Source organism: Moschus berezovskii, chromosome 1 (assembly GCF_049115385.1).
Source record: "Moschus berezovskii isolate FMDL1 chromosome 1, NW_MosBer_1.0, whole genome shotgun sequence".
Taxonomy (NCBI): Eukaryota; Metazoa; Chordata; class Mammalia; order Artiodactyla; family Moschidae; genus Moschus; species Moschus berezovskii.
In genome coordinates, this window is record NC_142460.1 from 117,514,293 (window position 1) to 117,534,831 (window position 20,539).

At 41.0% G+C, this 20,539-nt stretch overlaps 1 protein-coding gene across 1 annotated transcript; it reads left to right on the forward strand.

The window, feature by feature from the left end:
* The first annotated feature begins 607 nt into the window (after positions 1–607).
* Positions 608–19,969, forward strand: TNFSF10 (TNF superfamily member 10). Its single transcript, XM_055409893.2, has 5 exons — positions 608–811; positions 8,384–8,521; positions 11,480–11,522; positions 15,637–15,738; positions 17,595–19,969. The coding sequence occupies exons 1-5, from the start codon at positions 683–685 to the stop codon at positions 18,044–18,046; spliced, it is 864 nt and encodes a 287-aa protein (XP_055265868.2). The 5' UTR covers positions 608–682; the 3' UTR covers positions 18,047–19,969.
* Positions 19,970–20,539: the final 570 nt, after the last annotated feature.

A 20,539-nucleotide genomic window follows, 5' to 3' on the forward strand; every position in this document is an offset into this window, starting at 1 on the left:
TGTCCCCATCACTATATCCAGCCTCTTTCTTCAGTCTGGAGGCTGGGCAACCACAAGCTTGCAGGCTGGTGGGGTGTGGCCTAATAACTACCTAATCAAAATAAATAAAATGTAAAGTAAGAACATGAAGAATTTTTACACAATTAGAAAATGATGGAAAGACACAAACTTATAATACCTGGTGACCTAGATAGACTCTAGCCTAAATAGTGAATGAATGGAATAGTTCACAGAAACGTGGACTTGCTTCTGGTGCCCGTGTTGACAATGACCTTTTCAAAACAAGCCCCAGATTTTGTTTTAATTAGTGAAGTTATTATGATTGCAACACTTACAACTTTTTTCACTTTTCTAATCCAGTGGAAGCTATATTCACTTCCTAAGGCTGCCACAATTCTGTGGCAATTGAATTGTATTGTCCTGCAGTTCTGGAGGTTGGAAGTCCAAAACCAAAGAGCCATGTGCCCCTGAAACCTGTAGTGGACCTGCCTTGCTTCCCCTAGCTTCTAGTGGTTTAGGATTAGTAGAATTACAACTGTTTTGCTTTCTCCTCTTTACAACTTTCAGTTTCAGTTTGACTTGCTGCTTTTCAGTACGTGAAACATAACAAATTTGCTCCACCCTACCACAGTCCTAATCTGCTGCTTGACTCACTCTGCAGGAGTCCCAGCCTACAGCGACCATGTCCCTGATGCAGGCTCCGGGCTCCAGATTTGGACAGATCTGCGTGCTGATCCTCGTCTTCACAGTGCTGCTGCAGGCTTTTGGTATGGCTGTGTTTTACATGTATCTCAACAAGGAGCTGAAGCAGGTCAGTACAATGCAAACGCTCCCTGACAGGCGCTCTCAGCACCGTCTGGTTGACTGCCTCTGCTGGCTCCTCTGTGAAGACTTTACAGAGGAAGAGAAATCTCTCTTTCTCTGCCCTGCCCGGGGACCCTAACTGCTAATGCCTATCATTACCGAGAACTTTGCAAAAGTGAACTGAAGGGATTATGTGCACAAAGTATAGTTACAGAACTGGCTCCACCAGATTCTAGCAGATGTAGGAAACGAAACTGCTGAGGTAGTTTTGTCTTCAACAGTATGTTATAATATTAACTGCTGCCATTCCTTGAGTGCTTTCTGCTTAACGTTTTAGAGTTCTTGACTCAAATTCTTGGGGAAGAGAGGAGCTGCCTCAGGGGAGGACTGCGTCTGCTCTTGGTTTCTATACCTCTAGGAGCTTGCACAGAGCTCCCACAAAGCAGGTGTTTACTAAATACTTGTTGAGTGAGTAACCAACCTTCACAAATGTGGTTCTACTGGGACATAGGGTACAGTCAAGGCTTAATCCAAAGACGGGCTCTAAGTCACCTGCAATAATGCTGTGGTGTGTTCCAAATGTTGCTAGTTCCAGTGGATTTTGAAAGCAAAATTACTGAGAATAAGCCAACTTCAGCTTTTGGCTTTCTATATAGTCCCTGGTACCTCAACTGGTAAAGAATCCACCTGCAATGCAGGAGACCCTGGTTTGATTCCTGGGTCAGGAAGATCCCCTGGAGAAGGGATAGGCTATCATCTCCAATATTCTTGGGCTTCCCTGGTGGTTCAGATGGTAAACCATCTCCCTGCAATGTGGGAGACCTGGGTTCAATCCCTGGATTGGGAAGATCCCCTGGAGGAGGACGTGGCAACCTACTCCAGTATTCTTGCCTGGAGAATCTCCATGGGCAGAGAAGCCTGGCACGTTACAGTCCATGGGGTCATAGAGAGTCAAACACGACTGAGAGACTAAACACAGCACACACACACACATATATATTTAATGTATTTTTTATTGGCCTATAGTTGATTTAGAATGTCAGTTTCTGCTGTATAGCAAAGTGAGTCAGTTATATATATCCACTCTTTTCTCAGATTCTTTTCCCATATAGGTGATTACAGAGTATTGAATAAAGTTCCCTGTGATATACAATAGGTTCTTATTATTCATCTATTTTATATATACTATATATTTTTTATACATTTTTCTTGCAGTTCAGTCGCTCAGTCATGTCTGACTCTTTGTCCCATGGACTGCAGCATGCCAGGCCTCCCTGTCCCTCACCATCTCCTGGAGTTTGCCCAAATTCACGTTCATTGCATCAGTGATGCCATCCAGACATCTCATCCTCTGTTGCCCTCTTCTCCTTCTGCCTTCAATCTTTCCCAGCATCAGGGTCTTTTCCAATGAGGCGGCTCTTCACATCAGATGACCAAAGTATCAGTCCTTCCAACTGTGTATACGTCAGTCCCAGTGTCCCAATTTATCCCTCCCCTTGGTAACCATAAGTTTGTTTCCTGTATCTGTGACTCAACTTCTATTTTTAAAATAGGTTTATTTCTGCCATTTCTTTACCTTCCACGTGTAAATGATATCATGTGATATTTGTTTTTCTCTATCTGGTTTATTCTCCCAATATAACAGTCTCTAGGTTTATTGCTGCAAATGGCATTATTTTGTTCTTTTCTGTGGTTGAGTGATATTCCACTGTATATATGTACCACATCTTTATCCATTCCTCTGTTGATGGACATTATGTTGCTTCCATGTCCTGACTATTGTAGATAGTGCTACAGTGACCACTGGGGTGCATATATCCTTTGGAATTATGATTTTCTCTGGAAATATGTCCAGGAGTGAGAATGCTAGACCATATGTTAGCTCTATTTTTAGTTTTTTTAAGGAATCTCCATACTGTCCTCCATAATGGCTGCACCAATTTACATTCCCACTAACAATGTAGGATTTTCTCTGTACATTTTGGCTACTTATATATTATATAGTCAAGAACTTTGAGCTGAAAGGAATTTGGGACAACTCCATTTTATAGATGAGGCTTGAGACTGCCAGAGAAATGACTTCTCTGAGCTCAGGCAGAAATTTGGAAGCAGAACTGGACCCAGGTCTTCTGCTCAGCTTATAGGTAATGCTCCTCCCATCACAGCAGGGCATCAGGAGGGTTAGCCTATCTCCTTCTTATGCCCAGCACAGCACCCTGATGCATGGTGGCAAGGCAACATCAAATCTGTCAGCTGGCTAGGCAATGCAAGGCTAAGGGTCTTAGACAAATATAAATTGTGCCAAAACAGTGTTTATCTGTTAAGGAAATAAATGCCATTTGTATATCCTGTGGGGTATAAACTTGGCTCTCACTTGGCTGGGAATTGCATTTGAAAATTAAGCAAATAAAAAAGTCTACAAGTAATTATGAAAATGATCACTACTGTTAGATGACCAGTAAAGTCAGCTTTGTTATAGGGCAATTTCAAAGAGTTTGTATTTATAAGGAAAAAAATCAACGTAACTCTAATCATGTTTTTTAGTTCTATGTCTGCACAAGAGACTGGAATACTGCTTTGTTCTCCAATTTGGAGCCAGTATGTCCAAAGTTTTATTTACTTTGCAGTATAAATAGTGAATTTGTGTCTTCATATACAAGAGGTTCCCTCAACTTGCTCATATTAAAAGTTGGCCTCATTTTAAAACTGAACCAACTGGTTCTTTACTGATCTAAGTCATGCAATTACCTGTGTATGTGGTCAACTTTTTTTTTAATTCTAAAAAATGGAAGCTTCAAAGCTTAACATCTTCCCACCTGCACACACTCTTTCTGATTACATGTTTATATACTTGCAATGGCAGCTCAGCTGGTAAAGAATCTACCTGCAATGCAGGAGACCCCAGTTCAACTCCTGGATCAGAAAGATACCCCTGGAGAAGGGATAGGCAACCCACTCTAGTATTCTTGTATTTTTCCTGGTGGCTCAGACAGTAAAGAATCTGCCTGCAACGTAGGAGACCTGGGTTCAACCCCTGGGTTGGGAAGATCTCCTGAAGGAGGGTATGGCAACCCACTCTAGTAGTCTTGCCTGAAGAATCCCCACGGACAGAGGCGGACTGCAGTCCATGGGGTCACAGAGAGTCAGACACGATTGAACAACTAAGCACAGAAATGTTTATATGTTTGTACACTTCTGTATAGATGCACAGAAGAATTTATTAAGAGTATCAAAAACAGGAGAATTGAGAATTGAGCAAATACTATGTTTCAGAAACTTTCAAAATATTGTTTTATTTCATCCTCATAACAATTCTATAAAGTAAATATAATTATTCCATTGTATAGATGAGCAAACTAAGGCTTGGGGAAGTTAGATAAAAGGTAAAACCCAATTTTGAACCAAGGCATTAAATAGGTGCTCAGTAGGTTGTGTGTCTTGAAGAGCAGTGTCTTGAAGTTGACACCCTCTTCATCAGAAATTTTTGCAAGGGAAAATGAATTTGAGTCTCTTTGAATGACTGTGTAGAGTTTGGAAAAGCATATTCAATACACGTATTAATTTCCTAAATCAGATCACAGGTTCTACTCTGGCAAGGGAAAATTTGCAGAAGATACAGTGGGTGAGGATTATAGGGAGTGTGGGTTGAGGAGGGCTGAGGGATGTTGGATTGAACCCTCACAATGAAGCCTTGAGGCCAGTAAGCACAAACAATAAATATGGGCTTAGCCTCCGAAGTCTATGTCTCGGAGAAAGTTTGACAAGGGGTTTACCTATTGCTGTGTCATCATAGATAGTGAAGAAAAAGGAGGAGGAGCCCCTTATCCACTGGGCTCCATAAATGATCCTTTCTGCTATTTGGGGTTTGCAGAAACTGATTGTCAGAGACTAAGAGCTGGGCAGCAGAAAGGGTCAGGACTGCCACCTTGAGGTCTCTGAGCCAGCCAGCCAGCAAAGGAGTCCACACAGCTGACCTAAAGCCCTGCCAAGGACTGGTTGTACCTGGCCTGGACGACCACAGTGTTTGTGATGGCACCACCAGCAGTTGAATGGAATCTAAATCTCAGAACCAGGGCTCCTAGAACAGGAGCACAGGCACCCAGTGCCATAGCTGTCTCTCCTTCTAGAAGTGTCCAAATTAAAAAAAGCACACTTATCCCCTTGCCCCCAATCTCCAGATGTGGTTAGCAAGAAAACAGTCCCAGCTGCAGAAGTGCTATAGGAAATGCCCTCTCAAAGTGTGAATGGGTGTGGAAAGGAAGAGGGGAGAGAGATTAAGCATCATTAATCATTCCTAGAATAGCCACAGCACTCCCTTGCCCATGTGTCATTCACCCGTATTGGCCCAGGTGTGTGAAGGAAACTACCAAATAGGAAACTTGGGGAAGGGGTGCAGGGTGGCTGAGGCTTTCTGTTGTTCAGAAATCAATACATAAGCATGAAAATATCTTGGAGGAAAAATAAGTTGTGATCTCTAGATGATAAGATTATGGGTGCCTCTTTTTCCTTTTTATTTTTCTATATTTTATCAATTTTCTACAATGAATGTTGTGAAACTGTCATGCCATCCATATGATTGTCATACAGATCTAAAGAAAATGACATTTTTATATAGTCTTAAAAGTAAAGTAAAAAAAACTAAAGTGAATCACTCAGTCGTGTTCAACTCTTTGTGACCCCATGGACTGTATAGTCCATGGAATTCTCCAGGCCAGAATACTGGAGTGGGTAGCCTTTCCCTTCTGCAAGGGATCTTCCCAACCCAGGGATCAAACTCAGGTCTCCCAACTTGCAGGCAGATTCTCTACCAGCTGAGCCACAGGGGAAGCCCAAACCATATGCAAAATTGCCCACACCCAGCCTGATCTTAACCCTATAGAAAAGAGATCCTCCAAAGGTAAACTAGGAGGTGGAATGAGGGTGGATCAAGGAGGATTTCACTTGTTTTACTTTTAGAAAAGTATTCTATAATTTTCTGTTTTCCAGGGTGCCTGTGTATCCTCAACATCTTCGGGTTTCATTAAATCTGGGTTAACAGTGGAATCACACTAGCTTGTCAGACTCCCTCCCATGTCTCCTTAGGACCTTAGTTTTCAAGGAAATCCTTCCCCACCTCCTGAAAATGTTTCTGGAAAATTGCCAGAGGATCTCCAGAGGCCAGTAGTTGGTCCTGATCTGGGCTGGCCCCTGGTCTATTCCACCCTCTCAAACTCCAATTGACTTCACAGGGGCTGTCAGCTACCCTGACCACCTGATCCCAGCACCTCTTAACTCTGCCCTGTCCCAACCCTGACCCCACCTCCTGGGCACTTTCCAACTGCTATGATGTAAGAAGGTGAGTTGCTCTCTCCTTTCTGTCAGGCACATTGTTTTGTCCCAATAGGTTACGAAAGTTAGTTAAGCCTGTTTTTTTTTTTAATCTTTTGGCTGCACCCCACACCATGTGGGATCTCAGTTCTCCAACCAGGGATCAAACCTGTACCCCTGCATTGGCAGCTGAGAGTCTTAACCACTGGACCACCAGGGAAATCCCAGTTAAGCTTACTTATTCAGTTTCATCGAATCAGTACCTGACCAAGGAATACCTAGTCTTGTTGGACTGGACAATGTCTAATAAAACTATTCTTCTGGAACTTTCCTAAGGCCTTGCTGCTAAATCCAGCTCTTTTCTCTGATCCTCCCTGCAGTTTGCTAGACATGCTCTTATATTTCTAAATTAAGTTCTTTCCTTGGAAAGGCTTTTTAAGCTCCCACATAAATTGCAGATGAAAATGAATGTCTACAGTTGAAGAACATGGAGGTGGGTAGGGACAAAGGAATGGTGCCTAATTTCATCTACAGTCATAATTTAGGTGGCTCCTACCTGTCACCCTCACTGCATCTCCTAGGCAAATGTTTTACTCCTGTAATCTTAAAAAGGAAGAAAGAAAATAAGCATTTACTTACAAGTAAATGAATGTTCTATGCCAGTGGGGAAGGAATTAAGTCAGGTTTGTCACTTCTATGCTTGAGAGACCTGATCAAATGTCCAAGGAGTACGTGGCTGACAGTACAGACCCACATGACTCTCGCCGAAAGTTCTCATCAGTATTTAAGTCATTCTGATTTGGAATGAGGTTGTCTTTCTACAGAAGGAAGCAGATCATTCTTACGTTTGATATTTCCTTCAAGATTTGAAGTCCCCTTCATTCAAATAACAGATAAAATGACTATTTTCCCACTTATTTCTCCAGAGAAAGGCATTTCAGTGGATTTGTATACGGAAATAATATCTGAATTCCAGTTGTTAAAAATGAAAACAGGAAAAAAGACCCATCTGAACTTGCATGAACATCCTGTTTTTCTTCATGAGGTTAATCAATTGTCATCCCAGAGTGTTCCAGATAGATTGGAGTGTGTGTGCATAAGTTGTGCGTGTGTGTGTGTGTGTAATGTCAAGTGCAAACTTTGCAAAAAATGATCTAGTCACTGTAAATGTTTACCTTCAATCAGAATGAGGGAGCAAACCTTCAAATGGTATTTCAAGTCTCTGCAGGTAAATCTCTAACTGCTGTAAACTTAATGAGGCAAGATTCAAATATCTAACAGCAATGTAGTCCTGATTCTCCTATCCAGAAGAGCAGACATCACAATAATAGCTAGAATCTGCTAAGAGAGTTGGACTATAAAGAAGGCCGAGCACCAATGAATTGATGCTTTCAAACTGTGGTGCTGGAGAAGACTGTTGAGAGTCCCTTGGGCAGCAAGGAGATCAAAGCAGTCAATCCTAAAGGATATCAACCCTGAATATTCATTGGAAGGGCTGATGCTGAAACTCCAATACTTTGACCACCTGATGTGAAAAGGTGATTCACTGGAAAAGATCCTGATGCTGGGAAGGATTGAGGGCAAGAGAAGAAGGGCAACAGAGGATAAGATGTTTGGATGGCATCACGGACTCAATGGACGTGAGTTTGACCAAACTCAGGGAGAGAGTTAAAGACAGGGAAGCCTGGCGTGCTGCAGTTCATGGGGTTGCAGAGAGGGTGACACAACCTGGTGACTTAACAACAACAAAAACAACCAAGATAGCCAAAGCTAAGATCAAGAAATAGAACATTACCATTGCCCTAAAAGGTTTGATTAATTTGGTGAGAGGATCCCGGAATGTAAACAGACTCCACTGCCTACTTTGTACCTGTGTGGGTTTCCAACTGTAGAGTGGGAGTCATACCATGTCAGAGCTGGAAGAGACCTCAGAGATCACCACAGGGAACCAGCTTGAAATGCAAATGAAGAAGAGATTTTGAAGTGAAGAGGCAATTGGTTGAGCGACACACAGTTATCCAAAGGCAGGGCCGCAAAGGCATCGTGACCCCAGATGCCTGGCCCACACCTGTTTCCTCTCTCCCACATCCAACTGCTTACCTTTATTCAAAGGATGGAAGACCGCATGCTTACTTTTACTTCAGGCAATGAGCTTATCCAAGGTACTAAGACTTCTCTGAACATGGCATCAGTTTCTGTTATTTTGACTTGTAAAAGAGCAAAAAGAAAAAGCACTTGTGTGTAATACTGTGTTATATCCATCTCAACCCAGATGCAGGACAAATACTTCAAAAGTGGCTTGGCTTGCTTCTTGGAGGAAGATGACTATTCCTGGGACTCCAGAGATGATGAGAGTATGATCAATCCCTGCTGGGAACTAAAGTCACAACTCCAACTGTTTGTTAAAAAGGTAGGTGAACCACGGTGTCACTTTACCAGTGGGCATAAGAGGTCAGAGGAGAAAGAATATTTTAGATCATGAAGTCTAGAGTCCTCATTTTGTAAAGGAGAAAGTTGGAACCCAGAGTGTTTAAGTGATTGTCCTTAAATTCACAGAACTAGGAAAAGGTGGGACCCACCCCACAGTGGGTCCTGATTGAAGCCTGCTCTAGAGTTTATTCCTCTCTTCCAGAGAGCTTCCTCATCTAGTCTAAATATTTTATCTTACCTTGTGGAAATGAGGCACGGACAGAATATGTCCAAGGTCACACACTAATAAAGGATGTGCGTGTGGTTTTTGTGCTATTCAGAAAACAAAAGAAACCAAATACTGATATTTTATATTTTCCCCACATTGTTGTTCTCTGGAATTAAGTCTTTTATTTTTGTACACATATAGAGCTGAAGAAAGAGGAAAGGAAAAGGGAAAAAAGATATATATTTTGAGAAACTGAAGGTGATGGCATCTCAATTCACAGTAAATTACACATTACAAAATACTATTTTCTGCTTGTGAAAACTGCTTACATAGGCTCTCTAGCAGAAAAGTTGTGGTAGCTAACAGTTTATTTCACTAGATGGGATTATATAATTATACTCTGAGTGACATGACAGGTCAAACAGAGTTTCTTTTCTCAGGCTGCTTTCTTATTTGTCAGATGGTGTTAGTAACGTTTACCTTCTGCATATCTGGAAACATCAGCTGAGAATACAAATATGAAAATACCCTGTAAACTATGATACACAATCATTCTTTAAACAATTACTGGGGACACTCCCAGAGCAGGAGGAGGATGTGTTTTAAAGAAATGATTATAAGTCTACCGTCTGGTGCTCAGTGTGCCTTTCTATACACACAGCGTTATGTTGGTGGGTAGCTCCAATTTATAACCCTAAGCAGCCCTCACAGTAAAGCCCAGACATCCCCTGTGATGCTATTTCTATGACAAATAAAATAAGACTTCCACCTGGTTGTCCTAGAAACTCATCTGCTCCATGGCTGCCCTGGAAACACAGGTGGGGCGCTCGCTGCACACAGGCAGTCCTGAAGCAGCTGGAACTCTATTGCCTCAAGTGACAAGGACCAGGAAAGACCCAGGTTTGGGAAAGGGTCCTGAGGAAGCTGAGGAGTGAGACCCCACGGCCCCTGGGATCAGGGAGGATGGCAAACCCACTGGTGGCAGAGGAAAGAAACTCAGAAGTAGAGTAGAAATCTGGAAACTAAGAAGGGGCTGGATGCTGGGGCAGGAAGTGGGGAGATGAAAGAAGCAGTGTGGGTGGGTTTTACATGTCTCTCTCCTGCTTCTCTCCTCCCCCGATTCTCACATCCTGCTGCTAACTAGAGAGGGAGGACACCCAGGGCAGGTGAGAGTGTAGGATAGGAGGGGGAAAGACTTCCCTATAATTCCAGGGACCATATAAACAAACAGATCATTTCCTATAAATGTCCTTTATGGACATTCCACAAGTTATTAATATCTTCCCCAATCCTCAAATAGCTGTGAGGAAGGAATCATTATTATCTTCTTTTTCTAAAAAAAAAAAAAAAGATAAAATAGTCCATATCAGTTAAGTAACTTGAGAAAAGTTGCCCGGGGCTGATAATGAACAAACTTTAATCCAGTCCATCTGCTTATATTCTAACCATTCTGTTTTTTTTGTTGTTGTTGTGTGCTTTTGTTTTTGGCTGTGCCACGTGGCATCTTATTTCTCAGGCATCTTTTTTTCCCTGTCCAGGGATCGAACCAGTGCCCCCTGCTGTGGGAGGGCAGAGTCCTAACCACTGGACAACCAGGGAAGTCTCATTATAATCATTCTTTTTTTCTGCCTACCACACTGTAAGAATTAGCCTTTTCCTGCTCCTCCTTTTTCCTTTCTGGCTCAGAAGGCCAGTGACAGAGCTAATGTGCTGAGGCCCTTGCTTCCCCTCCCACACAGCAGTGTCCTTTGCCCCAGAGGAGCCCCAACCTGTTAGCTGTGGTCAGGGCTTTTGACAAAGGAAAGCGCAGATATGGGGCTGGAGTACAGAGGAAGTTTCTGATAATTATGTGATTAACAACGGTGAATGGAAAGGTGAGCAGGGACGGGCGACAGGACTGAGTAGAAAGGAGCTTAAAGCCATGGGTGAGTCATGTCAGGGTGGGCTCGTTGAACAGAAGGGTTCAATTGCATTCTTTCTTACTGGTTTTCCCCACTGGTTAGCAAGTGGGGAAAGAAAATGATATGAGACGTTTAGTAAGAGACGGAAATTTGGTAAGATCTCTTTATGGTGAGAATGTCTCAGCCACATTCTCAGAAATGAGACAGTGACACGGTGCTAGGTCACCACTGGATGGGCTGGGCGTGTCTATGGTGTCATGAGAGAAAGGGAGACCGCCTTACACCTTCCGTCTTGGGAATGTCCAATAATTTAAAGCCCCTGGAATCTAACACACACATACATTCAGAGACACACAGTGCACTTGTACACATGCATGCGTGCAGACACAGACAATGCACAGACCCACAGACAATGCACTTATACACATGCTTGCACGCAGACACACCTCCCAGAAAGTGAGGTGACATGGCCATCACGTCTATTAGCCACAAGGAAATCTGAGCACATTAGGCTGACCTAACTAGGAGAAAAATGACTCCTCCTTTCTGTGGTGCTCCAGGCATGGCATTTCAAAGACTTCATCCAGAAACAGAAGTCTCTCAGACAGAGGACCATCCTTTCATCAATAGTAGGGACAGCTGCCTCCGTATTTACCCCAGCTCCCACCCTACCCCACATGCTCTTTGCTTGAACAAATTAAAGCTGCCTAAGTTGATATCTTAAATGCAGAAATTCCCTGTTAGACATCAGCAAGAAGAGCCATAGACATTCAATAATCAATTTAAATACTTAGGGAAATTAACAAGCTTTATTTAATACTATTTGCAGATGATTTTGAGAACCTTTGAGGAAATGATTCCTACAAATCCAGGTATTATTTTTTGTTGTTATTTTAATTTTCTAGTGTCAGCCTCCTGATAAGGTGAGTACCTCTCCATCCTCTTGCTCTCTACTCCCACCCAAACGTCCCACCTCTGACCGATGCTCAGTAACTCAAGATGCTTGATTCTGTTTCCCTTTTGGCATTGGCATTTGAACCAAATCTGAGGCCCACCTCAGGTATGAACTTTATTTCATGGGAATTTAATTCTTCCACTGTGGATTTACCTTTCATCTCAACTTCTTCCTTTCTTTGTTTTTGCCTTCTAATGTGGGTAGCTTTCTGGAGCATAGCTGGAAAAAAATGAGGGGTCCGAAGTTACCCATCTTCTCTGTTTCTGACCATGCCTAGGTTCTAAGCCTTTCTTTATGCAAAAATTTTACTCCATCATCTCTTTCCCAACAATCCTTCTCCCCACCCAAAATCCTCGTTCTGCAGTCCCCACACCTTTGCCATCTCCACTGATGGTCGAACCGGCTCTGTGGCGCAATGGATAGCGCATTGGACTTCTAGCCGGCCTGGGTTTGGTTATCCACTGATGGTCAGCCAACTGCTCTTGACCCACATCCCCTTTCAGTGGGTCTTTCAGAGAAGACCAAACCGGCTTCCCTGGTCCTCTGTCTGGCTTCTTCCATTCCTGGATTTTCACAGCTCCTTCTCATCCTCCATCCTCATCACCTCTTCAGAGAGAACTTCTCTGACCAGCTTTCTAAGAGAGTTCCCCCACATCCTGTTTTTCTGTCATACTTATTTTGTTAGTTTCCTTTGATAAGTGAAGTGAAGTGAAAGTCACTCAGTCATGTCCGACTCTTTGTGACCCCAGGGACTATACAGTCCGTGGAATTCTCCAGGCTAGGATACTGGAGTGGGTAGCCTTTCCCTTCTCCAGGGGATCTTCCCCACCCAGGGATCAAACCCAGGTCTCCTGCATTGTGGGCAGCGTTTTTACCAGCTGAGCCACAAGGGAAGCCCCCTTTAATAAGTACATGTGTATAAATCAAAGAAAAAAATATATATATATACATTCTCTGTGTTCTGATTCCCTACTACATAAAAGATCTACAAAGATTGAAAACATGCCTATTTCTCTCACCTCTCTATACCTGGACTTACCTCTATATTTCAAACCTAGTAGATTCCGTTTTATCCCCCTGGTCCTTACCTGCACCAACTCTGCCTGCATGTGTGTGTGTGTGTGTGTGTGTGTGTGTGTATACATGCATGTTTTCATGAGGTGAAATTCACATAACATATTAACCATCTTGAAGCATATGATTTGGTGACAATTACTGCATTCACAGTGTTGTCCCACCACCACTGTCTACATACAAATTCTTAATACAGATTTTGTTAATCAAGACATAAGTAAATGTAACTGATGAATTAAATGTGCTGCTTCTTCACATTTAGCTCACCATAACCCCATTTTCCCCTACTAACGGTCATACAGGCCTCCATACATGTACCACAGACTTAAAGTCCTGGAGTACACCATCCGGGCAGAGGAGAAACAGTGTTTTTAAAATAGATATTTGGTTAATGATGTATTCTTACTTTCCAGCTATCCTTTCCCATTACAATCAGCTTCCTCATCCCTTGATAACCTCCACCATCCTTTATTAAATATGAAGGCAAGACCTGGTCCCAGGATCTAAGCATTCTTTCTGGTCATTTCCCCAAAGCCAAAGGCAGTAGCGGGAACAATGAACATGCCATCTCTTCTTTCTTTAAGATATTTGTCTATTTGGCCTCCTCGTATCTTAGTCGTGGCGCACGGGGTCTTCACTGCATCATGTGGAATCTTTCCTTGCAGCACATGGACTCTCTGGTTGTGGTGCTCGGACTCAGTAGTTGTGATACATGGGCTTAGTTGCTCCATGGCACCTAGTTCCCCCACCAGGGGTTGAACTGCATCCCCTGCATTGCAAGGCAGATTCTCAACCACTGGACATCCAGGGAAGTCCCTCCAACTCTTCTAATGAAGAACACCAGATCCATGGTTTACAGAAGATGCATGGACTAGTTTCACTTCTGGGAGAAAAATATTCTTTTTTATATTCATCCCAGTGGGGTGCAGAAATCATATATTTCTCAGTATACCAAAATGTATCCATGACACCCAAATATACATATTCATAGGCTTCTTGTCTGGGAGTTGTTTGCTATAGTCTGTAGGAAATTTCCTCTCCTCAAAATTTTCTCTTATATCTAGGCTTTCCTATATCTTTGCATTGACCTCAAATGCAAGATATTTGTAACTGGATTCCATTACCGAATGTTTTAAAGCCAAGTGTTAAAGTCTCAGAGCAGTCAAGACATTATGAATTATTTATCGCTGGAGGTTCAAAGTAAATGAACACATCAACTATGAAAGCTGAGCATTCTGAGAGTAACATGTAATTGACCACACATCCCCATGCTGTGTTGGGTCTTCAATATAGTACAAATACGCACTATCCTGAAACAGTAACGATACCAGATAGATAAAGTCTTCTTCCTATTTTTTTCTCCCCTGTGGAATTTTGTCACCTCATTTCAGTTTCCTCTACTACTAGTTTAGATGGAAGCTTCCTATTCTCAGATCTGATCAATTACAATTGTCTGCTAACTCACCAATCTCGAGCCCTCTCGGTTTCTACCATCAGACCTTACTATGAGTTAGTTTAGCCTAAAACACAACACATATCTTTTTGCTTCCCTGATTAAAACTGTTCAGAGTCTTCTCATGTCTGTAAAATCCAAGTCTCTTAGCCTAACATTCAAATCCTCTATCGTTTAACTTCTCATTCAAGCCTGAAACTGAATTCCTCTGATGCCTGTGTCCCAGGAAGGCTGTGTGCATCTTGTCTTGGGGACACTGTTCTAGATCTCTGCGAACGCCCTTCTCCCATTGTTGTGGGCTTTAAGCCTCTCCCTCTTCCCTCATTTCAGATAATTGTCCTGCACTTCAAATGCTTTCTTGCTTTCGTTTGTTTGTAGTTATTTCTCTGTGTTCCTAGAAGAGTGCCTGGCATAGATGTAACGGGCACTTTGGTTTGCTGGAGTAAGTGAATGAAGGGACCTTAGTCCAAAACCTCCCCTGACTCAGCTTTCCAACAAAGAGGAATTTTTCATCACCCTTTCTATTTCACATGGGTCAATTTTCACTTTCTAATTTGTATCTTCCCTGAACACTGTAAGTCCCTTGAAGGCTCAGATTATACTATCAGTGATTAATCTTTGAATCCCCCATGGAAGCACTGCCTTGTCCGTGGACATACTTGTTTGGTGAAACCATACAATTTATCTTAACAACCAATGTAAGCCTCCTGGGAAGTTTTAGCTGATTTTTAAAAGAGTAATTTGTTGAATTTGTAGTCATTTAGTCTGCTCTAGAGTACTTCAGATAGTGGTCAGTAAACGTGATTTGTTTATTATGATCTAGTGAATCAGTGATTTATATGCTCATACACTGATTATCATGACCATTATGTCATTTCGTATACCTTTTGGGAGGTGAGGGAAGTGACTGCTGGATACCAGTTTGTGACATCTATGGACATGTAAACCGTGGAATTCTGTGGCCACGAAGAAAGTTGAGCCATAAACCCCATCTGAGATAGTGAATGATGTTTTGTAATTGTTTTTCCTTTAGAGTAGGTAGTAGCTAGCTAAGAGGAAAAAATAATTGAAATGATGAAAACTGGTGTCAGTCTTTTTCTACATATAGCTCAAAGTGGAAAGTTGCCAGTACCTGGTTATTTGTACACTTTTAATGCCTCAGCAGGAGTATTATACGTCCACAGTTTGGTTACTATTGTTGCTTAGTAAAAGTGTCAGGATCTTTACTTTGTTATATTCTAGTAGAACCTTACCCCTGAAATGCCAATAAATTATAGCTCAAGATACTGCTTATTCCTCCTATATAAAGTACTTTGTGAATTAAACATAGGCTGAAGTAGACTACTCATAATACTAAAATGTAGGTTGGTTTTATGGAAACCCATATCATCAACTTTGGGAGTCAAGTGTGTTTACTATGCTTGATTGACAAGTGCTGTGAACAGCAATGTATTTGCAAAGTAGCTTGACAAGTGCTGATGATTCTTTGTCGTTTCTCTTTTAGAAAAGCAATATATTCCTTACCTAGAGAGAGAAAAGGGTCCTAAGAGGGTAGCTGCTCATATAACTGGAAACAATCGGAAAAGAAGCACATTGCCAGTTCTAGGTAAGAGAAATTATTAATATATGGTTTAAAGGAAGGGAAGGGAAGAATTTGTTATAAATAATTTATTTTTGTATATGAAATGTTTTAATGGCTATCTACAAAATGGTCAGTAGTAATCAAGTCTCAGATTGACTCTTTTCAGAAGCAAGATTACAAGATGAGTAGCTTAGTTACTGCCTGGCACAACTGGCCTCAAGAAAATTCTGAAATGAGAGAACTTAGAGTTTCCCATGCCCCCATTTTTGCTTTTCTTATTTTTAAAAGTAATTTCTCACTCTTTCATCAAATCTTTCTCTTCTGCAAAGGTTCTAAATCAGCCATCTACTTTTCCAATTAGTCACCAAACCCTCCCAGTGACATTTGCATTAGGTTGGACCACAAAAAGAAAAAATGGCCAATATTTGACCACTTTGCACTTATGGAAATGTCAGTTTCATATGTCAGTTTAACCAAATAAGTCAAGCCTAAGTTTAACTGGAGAACAGGTATCCATGTATTGCTGAAGTTACTGTGTTAGTCTTGTAATCTAAACACCCACATGGGAATCCCAGCCCCTCCTTACCAAGTTCTTCATTTTGAAGAAATTACTTAACTCAATCAAGCTTCATTTTCTTTCTTTTTTTAAAAAAAAGATTTCTTTGATGTGGACCATTCTTAATGTTTTTAATGAATTTGTTACAATATCACTTCTGTTTTATGTTGTGGAATCACAACATGATCCTTGGCCTTTTGGCCAAAAGGCATGTGGGATCTCAGCTCTCCAACCAGGGATGAAATCCAAACACCCTGACTTGGAAGGCAAAGTCTTAACCACTGGACCACCAGGGAAGTCCCAACCTTCATTTTCTTCACATAAAAAGTAGAGATAACCTTTAACTCACAAAATAGTGAAGATGAATGCAAAATGCTAGTGCATTATAAGTACTCAGTAAGTAGTGCTTTTATTATTATGAGAGATTTTGTCCTAGGTTAAAGGTATTTCAGGCATCAGTTAATGAATGAAAAGTTTGTTGGGTTTTTTTGTTGGCTGGTTGGTTTTTGTCTGGTTTTACTCTGGGCAGATGCCTTCATGGTATTCCTGAACTGGTATTTTTGGAGGTAATTGATGTGTTCTGCCTATTTGTGAGACTGTTATTTCACTATTCCTGTTTACGGCTCATCAGATGATATGGTGGTTGTTTTAAACTCTTGAAAAACTAAATTTTGCACCAATCATAGAGATGAGCCCAAAGTTTAAAGGAATATCCTATCTCAGTAAGGTCCATATTCATTCACAGTCTTCAGCATTTAAAGATCCAAAGATCTGAAGATCTTTAAATCTGGGTGCTTTTGCCAAACCCTGTACCTTGCCTTATTGGACTCGAGATGCCTGCTGCTTGAAAGGTGCTTTTGACACTGGGTTACTGAGAAAGATCAAGGAGGAATCCAAAAAGACCTAAAAGAGTAGCAGGAATTTATGAGCTCTAGGCTTGGAACAGATATGTTTCTTTTGGTTTCCTTCTGCATTGTCAATCTGAGCTCACCAGCACAGGAAAGGAGGCAGGGGTTCTGGACAGAAATTCTTCCCAGGAGTAGACTGCTATCCTAATGAACCATTCCCATGGTACCATTCAGAGCTGAGTGTGGCAGTCAAGGTACAACAAAATAGGGGACTTCAAACAGTTCACAGTGGCATGGGAGCCTCCAGATTTCTATATGATTAGAATTTAGACTCCTTGGAAGATTGAGGGAGTGTGAATTTTAAATTAGATTAAAATTCTTTACAGTTCCAACCAAAGCACTGTCTAGCCACAGCTATCGGGAAACTCCTTGCTTTACTACAAGTTAATTTTGTTTTTCTCCAAACTTCATCCCAGGCTCCAAGAATGGAAAAGCTATGGGCCATAAAATAGATTCCTGGGAGTCATCAAGAAAAGGACATTCGTTCTTGAATAATTTGCACTTAAGGAATGGAGAGCTGGTTATCCATCAAAAAGGATTTTATTACATCTATTCCCAAACATACTTTCAATTTCAGGAACCTGAGGAAATTTTGGGAACTGTTTCAACAGAAGAGAACAGAAAAAAAATCAAACAAATGGTACAATATATTTACAAATACACAAACTATCCTGACCCTATATTGCTGATGAAAAGTGCTAGAAATAGTTGTTGGTCTAAAGATTCAGAATATGGACTCTACTCCATCTATCAAGGAGGAATATTTGAGCTTAAGGAAAATGATAGAATTTTTGTCTCTGTAACTAATGAGCGATTGGTTGACCTGGACCAAGAAGCCAGTTTTTTCGGAGCCTTTTTAATTGGCTAAATGATCTATAAAGAAAAAACCGTGCCCCCAGAGTGACCTTTCACTTTTCAGAGTGGCATAGTTCAAAAATGTGGTGAAAGTAAGGCAGCCTGAGCAGAACAACTTCAACCAAAATATCTACCACACAAGCTTTTTTGGTATCCTGGATTCTACCACTTAGCTACCTGGGAAGCCCTCTTTTGGGCTTCCCACCTTACCACCAGAAATCTAGAAGATTTTCAATTTGGAAACATTTGTGTAGCAATTAACATCCTTGCTTCTTTACCATCTACTCTTGTGAAGATACCAGAAGACTGAAAGGTCATGGTCATTGCAAGCAGGATGCGAAGGCAGTGGCATAGGTTAGGACCTTGTGGTAGCTGTCCTGGACTCTCAACTTGGAAGTAAGAAAATTCCATTGTATTTCTCCATTGTCTGTTGTAACTTCTCCTTTTTGATTTCTAATTTTATTTAGATTTGAGTCTTATTTAGATTTTATTTGATTTGAGTCTTCTCCCTTTTTCTCTTGATGAGTCTAAGTAATGGTTTGTCAATTTTGTTTATCTTCCCTAAAACCAGCTTTTAGTTTTATTGATTTTGCTATTGTTTCCTTCATTTCTTTTTTATTTCTTCCCTGATCTTTATGATTTATTTCCTTCTACTAACTTCCTTGCTTTAGGTGTAAGGTTAGGTTGTTTACTTGATGTTTTTCTCATTTGTTTTTTACAGTTTGAGTTTTTTACAGTTTTTTTTTTCCTGTAATTGATATCTAATCTTATATAAGCATCTCACACAACTTAATATCAGAAAAACAAACAACCCAATAAAAAATTAGGCTGAGGACCTAAACAGACATTTCTCCAAAGAAGACACAAAGATAGCCAATAAACACAAGAAAAGATGTTCAACATCGTTCATTATTAGAGAAATGCAAATCAAAACTACCATGAGGTACCACCTGACTCCAATCAGAATAGCCATCATCAAAAAATCTACAAACAGTAAATGCTAGAGAGGATGTGGAGAAAAGGGAACCCTCCTACACTGTTGGTGGGAATGTAAGTTGATAAAGCCATTATGGAGAACATTATAGAGGTTCCTTTAAAAACTAGGAATAAATCTACCATATGATCCAGCAATCCCAGTACTGGGAATATACCCTGAGAAAACCACAATTGACATCTACCCCCATGTTCATTGCAGCACTAATTTACAATATCCAGGACATGAAAGCAACCTAGATGTCCTTTGACAGATGAATGAATGAAGAAGATGTATACAGATATACAATGGAATATTACTCAGCCATAAAAAGGAACGAGTCTGAGTCAATGGTAGTGAGGTGGATGAACCTGGAATCTGTTATACAGAGTGAAGTAAGTCAGAAAGACAAAATCAAGGATTATATGTTAGTGCATATATATGGATTCTAACCTGGAGGAAAAAAAAAATGGCAACCCACTCCAGTGTTCTTGCCTGAAAAATCCTATGGACAGAGGAGCCTGGCAGGCCACAGTCCCTGAAAGAGCTGGATATGACCGAGTGACTGAACAGCATGGAATCTAGATGAATAGTACTGGTGAACCTATTTACAGAGAAGAGATGGAGACATGGATGTAGAGAATGGCCTTGTAGACGCAGTAGAGGAAGGAGAGACGAGGACAAATTGAGAAAGGAGCATTAACATTTACATACTATCTTGTGTAAAATAGATAACTGGTGAGAAGCTGCTATGTAACACAAGGAGCCTAGCCTGGCACTCTGTGATGACCAGTAACAGTGGGATTGGGGAAAGAAGAAGGGGATACACATATAATTATGACTGATTGACACTGTTGTACAGCAGATACCAACACAACATTGTGAAGCAACTACTTTCCAATAAAAAGATAATAAAAATAAAAATATGTGTTACTTTTTCAATAAAAATAACTTTAAAATATGTAGTTTTTGTGTATTTTGTGCTTAACGTTTTATAGTAACAAGATTAGTAACAATGGGGAAAAGAACTTCTAATGTCTTTTTCATGGTATCTTTTATCTAACAGGTCTTACATAAGAAAGAAAGAAACTGCTCATTTTTGTACAACGTGATTAAAATATTATCAGTCCTTTCCTTTATGGTTAATGCTTTTGTTACAGATTGAACTGTGTCCCAACAAAAGATAATGTCAATGTCCTACTCCCCAGTACTTCAGAAATGTGATCTTATTTGGAAATAAGTTTGTTGCAGATATAATTAGTAAAGATGAGGTCTTAGTGGAATACGTTGGGTCCTTCATAGAATGTGACTGGTGGCCTCATTATTTAAAGAAGGAGATTTAGCAGCAGAAAGACCTACAGGAAGAAGTCCTCGTGGCAGTAGAGGCAGAGATTGAAGTGATGAAGCTGTAAGCAAGGAACCCCAAGGATTGACAGTCCTCACCAGAAACTCAAGAAACAAGAGAAGATTCCACTCAGAGCCTCAGAAATCTGCTGACAGCTTGATTTTAGACTCCTGGCCTCCAGAACTGTA